This window comes from Mus caroli, unplaced genomic scaffold (assembly GCF_978045245.1).
Source record: "Mus caroli unplaced genomic scaffold, Mus_caroli_1 scaffold_8, whole genome shotgun sequence".
Classification (NCBI taxonomy): Eukaryota; Metazoa; Chordata; class Mammalia; order Rodentia; family Muridae; genus Mus; species Mus caroli.
Genome location: NW_028227263.1, coordinates 133,109,063 through 133,126,257, shown reverse-complemented (window position 1 = coordinate 133,126,257; position 17,195 = coordinate 133,109,063). Strand labels below are relative to the sequence as shown.

General features: G+C 38.8%; 1 protein-coding gene across 6 annotated transcripts in view; it reads left to right on the top strand.

Moving 5' to 3' along the window:
• LOC147003579 (vomeronasal type-1 receptor 4-like) overlaps window positions 1–17,195 on the top strand; it is a 71,114-nt gene that overhangs the window by 29,104 nt on the left and 24,815 nt on the right. For 3 of the 6 annotated variants that reach the window (XM_085842262.1, XM_085842261.1, XM_085842258.1), the window contains one exon: window positions 12,924–13,052. In XM_085842262.1, coding sequence (XP_085698388.1) covers window positions 12,986–13,052 — 67 coding nt within the window. In that variant the 5' untranslated portion in view covers window positions 12,924–12,985. Of the gene's footprint in view, window positions 1–9,979; window positions 10,247–12,923; window positions 13,053–17,195 lie in introns of those variants that run through there. The other 3 variants (XM_085842259.1, XM_085842260.1, XM_085842263.1) reach the window with 3 other exon arrangements.

Sequence of the window (17,195 nt, the reverse complement as noted above, 5' to 3'; positions counted from 1 at the left end):
GCCTCTGACACTTTTTCTTGATATCTCTACTAACCTGGTCTGAAAGCCAATGTCACATTAGTTTTGTGCTCTTTGCTGCTGGGGTCATGGGGTGTTTATTGGTGCTCTAAAAAGGCTGCAGGCAACTCATCTGGTCTCTGCTTAACCTCACATACCATGGTCAAATTTGTGGGTTGTCATGCAGTCTCCTTGAGACATGCCAGTGGAGTTTGGTGGTAGACCTTGCCCCTTACCTTTTACAATATTAAAGTCCCAGTCAGGTCTAGTCACGGAAAACCAGCCTGGTCAATGAATGGTGACCCTGTGTCCTAGGGGGTATTCTTTCTGGCTTCTGGCTTCCTGCATTATAAATAAAACAGTCTCAAAGAGATTAACAGGCCCTTAGTGGGAAAGCCACTGTAATATCAGATGAGGTGGCACTCAGATTATATGTCCCCATCCAGGATGGGGAAGTTGGGAGTCTCCTTCTATTCCTCCCTCCAGTAAAGGGGGGGGGGGGGTTGCAATGGCCCCAGTCTCCTATGGGCTGAGGATCCTGGAACAAGTACTGGCACTGGTAGGGCCATGAGAGTAAGGGTAGGGAGATATGGAGGAGGAGGGTCTTGGAGCAACAGGTCTGCTGGTGAAGGGTCTTGGAGGATCAACTTCTTCTCAGGTCTGGATCTCTCCTCCCGTGCTCCCTTCTTCCTGACAGCCAGAACCTGTGAGGTGGGTCTTAGGAAAGGAAGACTTTTAACCTTGAGGGGGGTGTCCCCCACTAGACTTTTCCAGGTAACTATATAGAATACTTGGTCTGGGTGCCTCAGGAATCCTGGCCTCTCTCCTCTCCTGCTTTGATCATGTGCAATTCGAAGATCCCTACAGGTGACTACCCTACTCTGAAAGTGGGCCATTGGGAGAAACAGAGAGTGACTAACTTGTTTTTCAATCTGTCCAATGTCCAAAAAATATCCATCAGTCTAAGTCCAAGAACATAGAACAAGATACTAACAAACACAGAGAAAAACAGTCAACCACACAGACAGCTCAACCCTGCCACGGGTGGGCATCCAGGTCCAAGAACACAGAAAAAGACAATTAACACAGTTTGCCTCTTTCGTGGGCCCAGTTACAGACACCAGGTGCTCCTGCCTATACGTCAGGAGCCAAGTAAGCCAGGTTATAGCAAGACTCAGCTCCTGCTGATATTGCCTTGCTGTTTCCAGAAGGAGCAGAGCCCTCCCGATTTTCTCCGTGGGGGGTGGGGGGCTGAAGCATCTGTCAGCACCCACACATGGTCGTGATGTTAAAGCATGTCTGCCCATCCCAGTTAACCATACCAGACACGGTAGGCTCTCTGAGCCTCCTGACACTTGCAAGCAAAAGTTCAAACAGACTTACAGACTCAGACTCTGATGAACAGAAAGACAAACAGGAACCATGGTAAAAGCTCAAGACCTCTGAATCACTGCTCCAGTGTGTTCCCACAAGGAGTCACTTCCTGGCCAATGCACCAAATGTAAGACTCCAGGGAGCCTTAGCTTACCAGAGACTCCCTGAGTGGACCACATGGAACTGGGATTGATGCAAAAAGCAAGAAGAATATATTATTCAATTTCACTGGGGTTGTCCCAGACCCAAAGGAGAGGCGCTGACCTCCAGCACCCATTCAGCAATTTTTTCTATGGTTTCCAGGAGCAGAATAGAGCATTAGCAACTAGGCACAAAACGATATGGCAGAACAGTGCACACTTTAAACTAATTGGTCTTTAGGGAATGAGGTGACAAGGACTTCCCTTGTCTGAAGGTGGGTAACAGTCTGTCCTGTGTAATGTGTTCCCACTTGCAGGTCAGTTCTGCCCTGTTGTCTGAGACATGTTAATTAGCCTCTCCCTTCCAGAGGCACAAGTGTTTCATTGACCCTCCCAAAGTTCCTAAGCTGACCTTTTCACCTTCACAGAAGATGATCTTCAGAAAGCTCAGATATTCACCATAGCAGTTTCTCATCACTATGAAGAAATGCATTGAGTACATATTTATATGTCCTACATGGTTTTAGTCTGAATGGGCAAAAGGTGTGCTTATGAGGGCCAGTGATCAGACACAGGCAACTGTAATTCTTGAGCTCTTATCAACCTAAGACAGAGACAAGCACCAAAAAGGCTATTTGTCCAAACAAACACTAACAAGCTGTGCTTGTTCTCCCAGAAAGGGAGAACATATTTCCTAGAAGGGGTCATGGAATACAAGTAAATCTTGTGCCCTTTGTTCTGCTCATCTACACACACACATCTACATGGCTGCTGGACAGCTATAGTCTGTGAGCTGTATCTTGGTTATTATGAGCTGTTTGTCTAATATGGATTCATCAGTTAGTGCATACGATGTGTGTTCTTTCGTGACTGGGTTACCTCACTCAGAATATTTTCTAGTTCCATCCATTTGCCTAAGAGTTTCATGAACTCATTGTTTTTAATAGCTGAGTAGTACTCCATTGTATAAATGTACCACTTTTTTTTTTAATCCATTCCTCTGTTGAGGGACATATGGGTTGTTTCCAGATTCTAGATATTATAAATAAGCCTGCTATGAACATACTGGAGCATGTGTACTTGTTATATGTTGTAGCATCTTTTGTGTATATGCCTAGGAGTGGTATAACTGGATCCTTAGGTAGTACTATATCCAATTTTCTGAGGAAGGAAGCACTAGATTAGTTTCCAGGAAGGTTATACCAGCATGTAATTCCACCAGCAATAGAGGAGTGTTCCTCTTCTCCACATCCTTGCCAGCATCTGCTGTCACCTAAATTTTTGATCTTAGCCATTCTGACTGGTGTGAAGTGGAATCTCAGGGTTGTTTTGATTTGTATTTCCCTGATGACTAAGGAGACTGAAGCACCTAAAGAGGTGCTTCTCACTCATTCGATAGTCCACAGTTGAGAATTATTTATCTCTATACCCCATTTTTAATAGGGCTATTTGATTCTCTGGAGTCTAACTTCTTGAGTTCTTTGTATATACTTGATGTTAGCCCTCCATCAGATGTAAAATTGGTAAAAAAACTTTTCCCCAATCTGTTGGTTGCTATTTTGTCGTATTGACAGTGTCTTTTGCCTTACACTTTTCTATTTCATGAGGTCCAATTTGTTAATTGATGACCTTAGAGCATAAGCTACTGGTGTTCTGTTCAAGAAATTTTTCCCTCTGCCTATGTTTTTGAGGCTCTTTCCCACTTTTTCTTCTATTAGATTCAGTGTACCTGGTTTTATGTCGAGGTCTTTGATCCATTTGGTCTTGAGCTTTGTACAAGGAGAAAGAATGGATTGATTTTAGGAGATAGCTGTATCAGGCTCCTGTCAATACAGCTATCTAGACCAATACAGATGTGAATGATCACAGTCAACCATCAGAATGAGTGCAGGGACCCCTATGGAGGAGTTAGGGGAAAGACTGAAGGAGTTGAATGACCCTTGTCTGGCATCAATGGGAGGGGATGGCCTTGATCCTTTTGAAGGCTTGATGCCCCAGTGTAGAGGAATGCTAGGGAAGTGAGGCAGGAGTGGGTGTGTGGGTGGGTGGGGAGCACCCTCATAGAAGCAGGATAACAAGGGATGGATTGGGGGGTTGTAGGCTGGTAAGGGGGTAACATTTTAAATGTAAATAAATAAAATATCAAATTAAAAAAAATAATACATTGATTTGTATTCTTCTACATGCTGACCACCAGTTGAACCAGCCCCATTTGTTGAAATGCTGTCTTTTTCTATTGGATGCTTTTAGCTTCTTTTTCAAAGTTCAAGTGACCATAGGTATGTGGGTTCATTTCTGGGTCTTCAATTCTATTCCATTGATCTACTTGCTTGTCTCTGTACCAATACCATGCAGTATTTTTAATCACTATTGTTCTGTAATACAACTTGAGGTCAGAGATGGTGATTCCACCAGAGGTTCTTTTATTGTTAAGAATAATTTTTGCTACCCTGTGTTTTTTTATTATTCCAAATAAATTTGCAAATTGTTCTTTCAGAGGTTAAGAGCACTGACTTCTCTTCTAGAAGTCCTGAGTTCAATTCCCAGCAACCATATGGTGGCTTAAAACAGTCTGTAATGAGATTTGGTACACTCTTCTGGTGTGTGTCTAAGGTCAGCAACAGAAAATATTTTTTAAAAAATCATAGCAGAAATTTTTCCTAAAGAAATAGATGGCTATAAACATACAAGAAGCTTCCCAAAAACCATATATATTGGATCAGAAGAGAAAGCACAAAGCTCAAGACTACTTAAATTAAAGTCCTATACCTAAAATTAGATACACTACACCGGACAGAAGAGAAAGTAGGAAATATCCTTGAATTCATTGACACTGGAGACAATTTTCTGAATGCCATGCAAACAAACAGACAATGTGGTCACCAAAAATGCTAGGAAGAGGGAACAGAAATCACTGGAAGACAGGAGGGGGCATCTCTAGGACATGCCAGAGATCTGTTATGGGGGTGGACCCAGTGAGTCTATGGAGGTGACTCTTGCTGAGACTCCTAGTAGTGAAGGATATGGAGCCTGAAGTGGGTACCTCCTATCACAGGGCCGGAATCCTAATGGAGGGATAAGGACACCAATCCACCCACAAAACCTTTAACCCAAAATGTCACCTGCTTGAAAGATGTACAGTAACAAATATAGACCACTGAAATAGGGAAATGTCAAGAAATGGCTGGCCCAAATTTAGGCACATCCTATGGGCAAGAACCAATCCTTAACCTATTAATGATACTGTTATGCTGGCAGACAGGACCCTAGCATCACTTGTGTAAAGGGGACCAGTATATCAAAGTAGTCATCAGATTCCCCTGGATCTGGAATTGCAGCAGTTGTGAGGTCCTATGTAGGTTGTAGGAACTAACCCTATGTCATCTGAATGACTAATAAAGGCTCTTCACCCCTGAGCTATCCCTCCAGTTCTTAGACATGAGGTTTGTTATATTCTAAGATCAGGACTTGGGTCATTGAAATTCTAACCTAAGCACTTTTATCCACTGAAATATCTTTTCATCTCATTTATGATTAAAATTCAAGAATGTAACTGATATGAGAGGACAGTGAGTACCTACTTGGAAGAAACAAATACAAGAAGCTTACAGTGTTCCCTTACACTCTCAATTGTGTGGTAATTGGTTTTCTTTTTTCAAGTTATGGGATCCCCAGACATAATTGAGATCCTCACATTGGAAAGTAAGGGGTGTTATGCTCTGAGTCAATTCACTGGCCCCTTTCAGACTTTTGAAATGTACTCCAAGTAATAGTAAGTAAGCATGAGTTGAAAAAGTCTGGTGATGGAAGCTGTGCAACGTAATGTTATTTGTGGGGAGAGATCAAAAGAGTAAATGAATTCTAATCACTGACTCCACAATAACAATAATGAGGAAATGAAGTTAACTTATATATTCAGGTAAACAGGTAGAGAAACAGTATTCTGTCCAGATGGAGATAATAGGTATAAGCTGCTTGGTGGATTCACTATCAGTTCACACCTACAGGTAAATGACTACTAAACTGGCAGGGAAGGCTGTGCATAGAAAGGTTTAATAATAGAAGAGGAGTAATCCTGATGTCTGCCAGATGACTCCTTTGAAACCTTAAAACCATTAATTATGTAGCTATGCAGTATGATACCCTAGATGCCAGAAGAATCTTGCTTCTAGACAAGTGCTTTAACAACATGTTCGTCATGATTCCATGAGGGTCATACATTAGATATTCTGCATATCAGTTATTTACATTTGATACCTAACAGGTTATAATTACAGTTATGAAGGATCAATTAAAATCATTTCATGGTTTGGTCACCACAATATGAGGAACCATAGTAAATAGTCACAGCCTTAGGAATGTTGAAAAGCACTGTTCCATATTGTCCTCATGTGTTTTATAGGTTTTCACAGTTTTATACAAGTACCTTGGCAAGCAAGGTGGATAATTGTTTCTTTTGTAAATTTTTTTTTGTTTTTTTGTTTTTGTTTTTTGATTTTTAATATTTTTATTACATATTTTCCTCAATTACATTTCCAATGCTATCCCAAAAGTCCCCCATAGCGCCCCCCACTTCCCTACCCACCCATTCCCATTCTTTTGGCCCTGGCATTCCCCTATATTGGGGCATATAAAGTTTGCAAGTCCAATGGGCCTCTCTTTCCATTGATGGCCGACTAGGCCATCTTTCGATACATATGCAGCTAGAGACAAGAGCTCCGGGGTTCTGGTTAGTACATCATGTTGTTCCAACAATAGGGTTGCAGATCCCTTTAGCTCCTTGGGTACTTTCTCTAGCTTCTCCATTGGGAGCCCTGTGATACATCCAATAGCTGACTGTGAACATCCACTCCTGTGTTTGCTAGGCCCCGGCATCGTCTCACAAGAGACAGCTATATTTGGGTCCTTTCAGCAAAATCTTGCTAGTGTATGCAATGGTGTCAGCGTTTAGAAGCTGATTATGGGACGGATCCCTGGATACAGCAGTCTCTAAATGGTCCATCCTTTCATCACAGCTACGAACTTTGTCTCTGTAACTCCTTCCCTGGGTGTTTTTTTTCCCAATTCTAAGAAGGTGCACAGTGTCCACACTTTGGTCTTCATTCTTCTTGAGTTTCATGCGTTTATCAAATTGTATCTTATATCTTGGGTATCCTAAGTTTTGGGCTAATATCCACTTATCAATGAATAGATATTGTGTGAGTTCTTTTGTGATTGTGTTACTTCACTCAAGATGATGCCCTCCAGGTCCATCCATTTGGCTAGGAATTTCATAAATTCATTCTTTTTAATAGCTGAGTAGTACTCCATTGTGTAAATGTACCATAATTTCTGTATCCATTCCTCTGTTGAGGGACATCTGGGCAAGCTTGTACAACCACTCTGGAAATCAGTCTGGCGGTTCCTCAGAAAATTGGACATAGTACTACCGGAGGATCCAGCAATACCTCTCCTGGGCATATATCCAGAAGATGTCCCAACCGGTAAATTTTTTGCTGTGTTTTGTTTTTCTTTGCAGGGTGCGAATGTTTTGCCTGCATGTATGTATAAAAGTTTTTAATAGGTTGGTTATGTAGAATTACTCACTACAACACAAGTCAACTGAATAAAAGAAAGTATTGAATTTTCATGTCTTCTCCAATACTGGATAGGATATGGTTTAGCACTGAACATTTGCCTCCTCGGTGCTTCTTTCTGGAATACATGGAACACTCCAAGGAATTATGGAAAAAGTTCCTCACAAATACTCTTAATAGTTTTCTTGAATTTGTTTGTGTAAGTTATTCTTGTTTTTAACCAAAATAATGTTAATGCAAGGTGACTTCAAAGTAATTCTTAATCCTTAACATAGATGGTGTGACAGGCAGAATAGTTGTTCATTTTGGAAATAAACAATGGAATAAGAAATTTATAAATTGTGTACTAAGATTATGATCACAATCACAGGATATTCTGAGTCATATGCATCAGGACACATTATGTTAGTGGGATTCAGCATTTGAGTATCTTTTCTTTCTTATGAAGACATTCTGAATAGCATACTGAAGAAATGCATGGATTGGAGTAATTTGTGTTTCTTTCTAGGTTTTGAAGTAAGAACCTAGGGGATGTTCATGTGTAGTGGGAGCCAAGTTCTTCTAGGAGAGACAGTTCTCTCTATATGGAGGCTAATTCTTTTTTTTTTCCTTTTAATTTTGTTTTTAATTAGGTATAGAAGAATAGCTTATGACTGCTACCTCATTGCTCTTCTTTCTTTCCTTCCTTTTTCTTTCCTTCTTAATTGGATATTTTCTTTGTTTACATTTCAAATGTTATCCCCTTTTATTGCTCCTGTGTCTGCTTCCTATTATATGGAAGCTGCTTACTGCTGTATGGAGGGAAATCACTTTATACAGAGGCTTTCCCTTGCTAGGTGGAGTGTTCCCATTCTCTATACCCTGTGCAAATATGATTCCTTATGTAATCAGAGTTTCCTCTTTCTAGTACACTTTTGAATGCTGAAATATTTTTTGTGCTATTTACTCCCAAACTTTATGTTCATTATGAGGCCCTCTGCTTCAAATCCTAAGTACAGAACTACAAATTTTCACAAATTTATTAAGATAGTTTAACTAATTAAATAATAAAAGTTTTATCTGAAGGAAATTATTGTATATCCAAAAACTGTTTATGTCAATGAGTGAGAAACAGACATGTAGATCTATTATTTTTAATTCTTCAAGGGAATTATTGGGTATTTTCCCTCAATGATTAGAGCGGTTAGGTTTTAGGCACATTCATCTTCCTTCTCTGAGTAGCTGGCAAAGGAAGAAGACATTTCTGTGATTTAAGCACCTCACACTTAGTCAGAATGCGTCATGTTTTTGCAGAAAAAAAACTCAAGCAAATAAAGCTCTCCGGTGACTAGTTAACTATCTTAAAAAAAAAAGCTTTACTTTTATATATATGACTATTTTGCTCTATATTTATTTGTGTACCACTTGTTCTCCTGTTACCCATAGGGGTCAGAATATAGTGTAGATTCATCAGGGATGGCTTTATCCACTGAGTCCTTGAAGCTCAACCTATTCCTCTGTAAAAGTAATAAGTGCTATTGTAATAGCATGAATTTCCAAACCATGTAATAGAAAACAGATCAAAATTCAGCCACCGTGAAGCATCAACAAAGTCAGATCAAAGAGCAAATCTTAGTTATGGCTCTTGAAATATTGTTACTATTGTAATTATTTCTTAAATCTTCTGTCATATATTGCAAAAGGGAAATTCCAATATATAGTTATACTTAATCAAAGCTTAAGCTTTGATCTCAAAGCATCTTTAGAAAACAAGAATATATATATATATATGTATATATATATCATATATATTCAGTTTAATATATATATTTTACATATATATATATCTGAATTAAACAAAAGCAAAGTTCACAACAACCTCCTTCATTATAGCTCATGTTAAAAAAATTTAAGCTATCAATTATTTATATAAATTCTTTAATAGCTATGTAATGGATTCACTGCCACATAGAAGCCAACAAAAGTGACACACACACACAGCTTATATGAATCATTTCGAAATTTTTTACCTTAAGGATATGTTGCACACAGATCTATGAGCGCTCTCTTCTCCCATACCTCCTAATATGTGGACATTTTTATTGGAAATGTGGACATGAACAATACAAGGGATCATTTAGGAAAAGGTTTATATTGTATATATGTGGTATAAAATATCCAGATGTATCAGAAAGAGTTGAAAGCAGATTGAGAAGGTAGTGCAGTACATGGGCAGTTGACTGCATGGGCCATGATGGGTGAGAGAAGTGGGTAGAGTAAGAAAAAGAGAAGAGAGAGGAGAGAGCACCTAACAGAAGCAAAAGACACAGTGCCAAGACAAGAAAGAATAGAAGGAGAACCAAAAGAAGAACCAAGGAACAAAGAGCACATGGTAAAAATGTCTGGGCTTATAGGAAAGAGAAGCAAGGGAAAAGAAATGAGGCTCATAGGCAACAGAGGTTTAGGGTAGGGGACTGGGCTGAGAAATGCTTAGAGGAGCCAGGACTCCTCTAAGCCAAGATGGACTTGCTTGCTGAGATCCTGGCAGCCAGCCTCTGCTCTGATATGTTAATAGGCAATTCAGTTAGCCCTTTGTCCTGAATTTCTTTGGGATCAAAGGAATTTGGAATACTGAAATTGTCTGGGTTGCCTAGGTTATATGGAAAGGCCCTCCAGGGACAAGGCCATGTAACTTGCTTGTACTTTAATAGGGAAGAAGTTCTGTACACCTCTCTGCCACTAATCAGGACTGACAGAAAAGTTCCTGTCCAGATTCCTAATTACTTCCTTGAAGAAGTAGCTCATTTACTTTGAACTTCTTATTTTGTTTACTTTTTAAAATTATTTTCTGTTAGAAAGGTAATTAAAAGTTACTTCAGATCCTTGTGGAGATGTTGTAATCATAAGTATAGAGTTGAGTTGAAAATCACCATTCTTTTGGGAAAGAATACCAGGAGATCTTAAACCTTTAAGTGAGGGACAGAGTCTTACAACAGTTTCAGTACACACTTACTTCTGATAGTGACCATCCTCATCATGGGGTCATCCAGGGCTGAGGTGAGTGTCCAGAGCATAGGGCTAATAAAAACTAAAGACATTAGAAAACAATCCTAGGGGAATCCATGTTCCTGCTCTTCATGAATGCTGCATAGAAGAAGGAAGAAAGAAGAAGAAAAGGGGGTAAGAGGAAAAAGAGGAAGACAGACATACAGACAGAGACAGAGACAGAGAGGGGAGAGAAGTAGGGAGGGAGGAAGGTAGGAAGGGAAGGATGGAGACATGGAAGGAGAGACAGAGGAAGGGAAGGAGGATAGAAGGAAGGAAAAGATCTCAAAGCAACAAGGTAGGGAAAAGGTTCTCCGGTATTGTTTAGCAAGTGGGGATTGGAATGGACTTTTGGGTGGAATTGCAGGTGTTTTCAACTCAGAACAGAGTATACGTTCTCGAGTTTTCCCTAAGCTGTGTAAACCCTGCTCCTCCTGTAAGAAGGTTCTGAGTCTCTCTTATCACTAATACAACCTCATTTTCTTCTTTAGTTCCTTCAATTAACCTCTGTCTCTGTCTCTATCTCCATCTTTCTCACCTACATCTCATTTTGCATTTTTTTTTTTTTAGTTTTTATTTTTAAAAGAAGGAATCACTTGGAATCTTTCTCTTTAAAAAAAAAACTATGGGCACTAGGGATCACACCTAGGGCCTTGCAACAGCATGACAAGCCATGAGATACATGCCCATCTTATGCTAAGTAGTTTGAAGTGTTATTACTTTAAATACTTCTTCTCACAGATTTGTATACTTATGAAAAATTAAATCCCATGTTTGTGTTTGAATAGATGTAATATAATAGTGGGCTGTATATAATAGTGGAAATATTAATTGTAATTGTTTTATCAACGATAGAATTATAGGGTAATTTTCTATGAAGAAAAGGGAATTTTGTGGAAGATTGTAGATTGAGTTAAAATTTGTATGACTTACAATCAGACAGTAAATGTATACCAGAAGGATGTTTAATTTCTTGATAGTTCAGCTATTTTGAAATTTAATAGATATTTTCCTAGCTCTGCTTCTATGTTACACTTAATGCAGTCAGTCCTACAATGGTTTATATAGGACCCCAGCTTACCTGTTGTTAGAAAAAGCCTGCAGACACAGTATTCTTGTGATGTAAAGAGTTTAGCATGTCCACTTCTGAAAAAATGTACACAGATATTTGGCTTTCTGTGTTCCTCATGTTTTGGTTGGAAGTTTCAGAAGCTATCATAAATCTTCCTGAGGTCAGGGATTGCTGTTAATAAGTGAACCCCACCCCCCCAAACAACAACAGCAAACTTTATCATACAATATAGCAAGAACTCCTTCCTCGCTTATAAACCATAATGCCCTTATTGTAAAACTTAAAAGTCAAGTTACAAACATTTTCAATGTTAACAACCTTGGATTTCCTAAGTTCAATCATGAGAAAAAGAATCCTATTATTCTGGAGGGAAGCTCCAGAACATTTTCATCACAAATGCAAAACTCTGTGTGGATGAAATAAACATGCATTATCCTCTCCTTGCTTCTCCATCAGTCATTATTCTGTCATTCAAATTTTCATTACATGATTTATTTACTGTAGGTGAGGGCTTACGTACCTAAGACTACACACATGTGTGGATTTTAGAGAACACATTTATGAAACTGGTTCACTCCTTTCACCTCATGGGTCCATGGATTAAATTCTAGGCATTGGGCTTTTTGGAAAGAATATGTACCTGCTGAGTAGTCTTGATGGGTCTTATCAGCTTAACTTCTGTAGCTTTGTAGTTGTTCACTCTGGTTACACCAACCACTATATGGAATCAAACAGAAGTATAATTGACCATGGGAGTTAACACAGGAACTATAGTGGTAATTTATCTTGTAGTATGTATTAAAATTCTTTCCAAAGGACAAATGGTATACCTTTGTATAAATATATCATGCTTTCTTCATGTGATTGTTTGTTGATGTGCACGTGTAATGACTGCATCTTTCAGCTGCTTTGGAAAGTTCTGTTGTGGAAGTAACAAAGGTAGTATTTATTCAAGACTCTAATTTTACTTCTGTTTGAATCATAGCAAGAGTAGAAGTAGTTGTTCAAATAGCAATTCCTCTTCCATTTAAAAATATTTTATATGCATAAGTTATTACTCCATAATAATTTCTTCCAGAAATGTATTATATAAGCAACAAAATTAATAAAGCATAAGAAATATCTTATGAAAAGCATTTCTTTTAGGAATAAAATTATTAACATTTGAAATATATTCTATAAAATAAAGAAGAATGCACATTTTTGCCAGAGAGGATAAAAAAAACCACAAGAATGGTCATGATAATATAAGTATTGCATGTGAGTTTTTAAAATTGCTTTGACTATAAGAACTGTCATTATTCAGTGGCCATACTTAGTATAAAATAATAATCCACTTTTGGTTTGGTTTTTAATTTTTTAATCATCATACATAGTATTAATTTTATTATGAGATTTTCAAACAAATTTATTTTTATTCTTTTCTTTAACATTTTTTCTCCAGTCCTCCCAATATCTCCTTGCACTTCTATACATACTTTATAATCTTTTTCATTTTAATGCCACATTTGCTCTCTTACTCTCCCTGGATTCCTCAACATGTCATTTCTTTGCATCTTTTGATCTTCTTTCTGCTATCATAGTCCAAACCACTTTCTCTCCACTTACATTCATATGCAAATGTCCCTGTTTGACAAATGGCATGTGACCTTAGATTTCCTTCCTCTCTAACCTTTGTGAATTGTTTGCAAGTCCACCTAGTATCTCAATATTTTTTCACAATTTCATTTCTATCTATAGATGAACACAATTCCACTGTACAGATACACCTTATTGGCTTTATGTGCTGATGAACATCAAAGATGGGCATCATCATTTTGCTATTGAGAATAAAACAGCAGCTTATATGGATGTGGAGGCATCTTTATGGTAGGACATTGAGTTCTTTCCGTATAGCACAGAAATTAAATAACTATGTTATATGGTAATTCTATTTTTAATTTTTTAAGATATCTTTATATTTATTTCTATAGTAAATGTAGTAATTTGTCCTCATACCAGTATATAATAATGATTATATCCCCATCGTGGTCAGCATTTTTATTGTTTCTTATCTTGATAATCACTCTAAGATGTGCAATGTCTCAAAGTATTTATAATTTCATTTCCTAGAAAGCTCTTAATGTTGAACAATTTTAAAAAGCATTTACTTGTACATTTCTAAATATTTAAAGGAATCTGTGCCTATTTTATTACCATGTATGTTGACTGAAAGTTTGTGAAGAGAGAGTTTAATCATTATTTTACTCTATAAATTTTAGGTATTAATCTCCTAATTGACTTGCAGAAATCAATGTTTATCTCCCACTTAGTAGGTAATATTTTCATTCCGCAGTCACTTATTCTTAAAGGCCAAAAACTTTTAGTTTCACACAGTCACAACTCAATTTTTTGGTAGATTGTCACTGTTCTTGACAACAGGTAGTCCTGTTGCCTCTACCTGTATCTTGAATCACTAATACTTTCCAGTAAGAGTTTTAGCATTCGGTATTTGAATAATTTAGCATTAATTTTTGTGCATGGTTAGGGTATATAAATGCAATCCTGTTTTCTACATGTGAATATGAATTCTACAGAAGTCATCCAGGATCAGAAGTTCTAACCACAGAGTCCTCCTAAACAAACATTCTAGAAATTATGATTTTGTATATTCAAATTCTTCCTGAGAACTTCTGAGGTTAAGCAGGGCAATGACACATAAACTCAGATCCTTTATTTACTCATTTTACTCAAAACTGGTCATTCCCAGTGTGGCTTTGAATCCTTTCAAGTCCCATGGCCTTTGTAACATTATAACTGGAACTAGGTTATAATTAGTCAATTATTTCAGGAAAAAACAGTACTAATTTTAATGGTTACTGCAACATTTTACTTCTTTTACTGTCTGTATAAGGGTCCTTATTTCATGATATTCTATGCAACTTTAATTGGCACTTTTTTTTAAAATATTTTTTATTACGTATTTTCCTCAATTACATTTCCAATGCTATCCCAAAAGTCCCCCATACCCTCCCCACCCACTCCCCTCCCCACCCATTCCCACTTTTTGGCCCTGGCATTCCCCTGTACTGGGGCATATAAAGTTTCCATGTACAATGGGCCTCTCTTTCCAGTGATGGCCAACTAGGCCATCTTTTGATACATATGCAGCTAGAGACAAGAGCTCCGGGGTACTGGTTAGTTCATAATGTTGCACCTACAGGGTTGCAGATCTCTTTAGCTCCTTGGATACTGTCTCTAGCTCCTCCATTGGGGGCCCTGTGATCCATCCAATAGCTGACTGTGAGCATCCACTTATGTGTTTGCTAGGCCCCGGCCTAGTCTCACAATAGACAGCTATATCTGGGTCCTTTCAGCAAACACTTGCTAGTGTATGCAATGGTGTCATCGTTTGGAGGCTAATTATGGGATGGATCCCTGGATATGGCAGTCTCTAGATGGTCCATCCTTTTGTCTCAGCTACAAACTTTGTCTCTGTAACTCCTTCCATGGGTGAATGTTTCCACTTCTAAGAAGGGGCAAAGTGTCCACACTTTGGTCTTCGTTCTTCTTCAGTTGCATGTGTTTTGCAAATTGTATCTTATATGTCGCTATACTAAGTTTCTGGGCTAATATCTACTTATCAGTGAGTACATATCATTTGAGTTCTTTTGTGATTGTGTTACCTCACTCAGGATGATGCCCTCCAGGTCCAACCATTTGCCTAGGAATTTCATAAATTCATTCTTTTTAATAGCTGAGTAGTACTCAGTTGTGTAAATGTACCACATTTTTTGTATCCATTCCTCTGTTGAGGGGCATCTGGGTTCTTTCCAGCTTCTGGCTATTATAAATAGGGCTGCTATGAACATAGTGGAGCATGTGTCCTTCTTACCGGTTGGGACATCTTCTGGATATATGCCCAGGAGAGGTATTGCTGGATCCTCCGGTAGTACTATGTCCAATTTTCTGAGGAACCACCAGACTGATTTCCAGAGTGGTTGTACAAGCTTGCAATCCTACCAACAATGGAGGAGTGTTCCTCTTTCTCCACATTCTCGCCAGCATCTGCTGTCACCTGAATTTTTGATCTTAGCCATTCTGACTGGTGTGAGGTGGAATCTCAGGGTTGTTTTGATTTGCATTTCTCTGATGATTAAGGATGTTGAACATTTTTTCAGATGCTTCTCAGCCATTCGGTATTCCTCAGGTGAGAATTCTTTGTTTAGCTCTGAGCCCCAGTTTTTTAATGGGGTTATTTGATTTTCTGGTAACTGGCACTTTTAACTATCTTAATTTTTTATTGGATGTTTTCCTTATTTGCATTTTTTAATGTTTTCCCCTTTCCAGGTTGCCCCTTCGGAAACCTCTATCCAGTTCCCCTGCCCCTGCTTCTATGAGGGTGCTCCCCAACCCACCCACTCTGGTCTTCCCTCCCTGACATTGGGGCATCAAACATTCTTAGGCCCAAGGGCCTCTCCTTCCACTGATGTCCAATAAGGCCATGTCCTGCCACGTATGCAGACAACATGATGGTTCTCTCCATGTGTGTTCTTTCATTGGTAATCCAATCCCTGGGTGCTCTGGGGAAGTCTGGCCTGTTGTCACCATTGCTCCCTCCGTGAGGCTACAAACCCCCTCAGCTCCTTCAGTCCCTTCTCCAACTCCTCCATTGGGGACCCCCATGCTCAATCCAATGGTTGGCTGAGAGCATTTACCTCTGTATTTGTCAGACTCTGGCAGTGCCTCTCAGGAGACAGCCATATCAGGCTTCCACCAGCATGCACTTCCCAGCAACCTACAATAAGGTCCAGGTTTGGTGGATGTATATGGGATGGATCCCCAAGTGGGGCAGTCTCTAGATGGCCTTTCCTTTAGTCTCTGCTCCTCACTTTGTCTCCATATTTCCTCCTGAGAGTAATTTGTTCACGCTTCTAAGAAGGACTGAAGCATCCACATTTTGGCCTTCCTTTTTCTTAGGCTTCATATGGTCCATGAATTGAATCTTGGGCACTCCAAATGGTTGGGCTAATATCCACTTATCAGTGAGAACATACTGTGTGTGTTCTTTTGTGATTGTGTTACCTCACTCAGGATGATATTTTCAAGATTCATCCATTTGTCTGCGAATTTCATGAAGTCACTACTTTTAATAACTGAGTAGTACTCCACTGTTTAAATGTACCACATTTTCTGCATCCATTCCTCTGTTGAGGGACACCTGGGTTGTTTCTAGCTTCTGGCTATTATAAATACGGCTGATATAAACATAGTAGAGCATGTCTCTTTATTGCATATTGAAATGTCTTATGAGTATATGCCAGGGAGTGGTATAGTCCTCAGGTAGTATTATGTCCAATTTCCTGAAACTACCAGACCAATTTCCAGAGTGGTTATACCAGCTGGCAATCCCACCATCAATGGAGGAGTATTCCTCTTTTATACATCCTTGACAGCATCTGCTGTTACCTGAGTTTTTGATCTTAGCCATTCTGATTGATGTGAAGTAGAATCTCAGGGTCGTTTTGAATTAAATTTCCCTGATGACTAAGAATGTTGAACAATTCTTTATATGCTTCTCGGCCATTTGAGTTTCCTCAGTTGAGAATTCTCTGTTTAGCTCTGTTCCCCATTTTTTAATAGGGTTATTTGGTTCTGTAGAGTCTAAATTCTTTATTTCTTTGTATATACTAGCCCACTATCAGATGTGAGATTGGTAAAGATCTTTTCCCAATCTGTTGGTTGCCATTTTGTCTGATTGAGAGTGTCCTTTGCTTTACAGAAAGAAGCTTTGCAATTTTATGAGGTCCCACTCATCAATTCTTGATCTTAGAGCATAAGTCATTGGTCTTTTGTTCAGGAACTTTTCCCCTGTGCTCATGAGTTTGAGACTTTTCCCTACTTCCTTTCTATTAGTCCTAGTATATCTGATATTATGTGGAGATCCTTGATCCACTTGGATTTAAGCTTTGTACAAGGAGATAAGAATGGATCAATTTGCATTCTTCTACATGTTGACTGCCAGTTGACCCA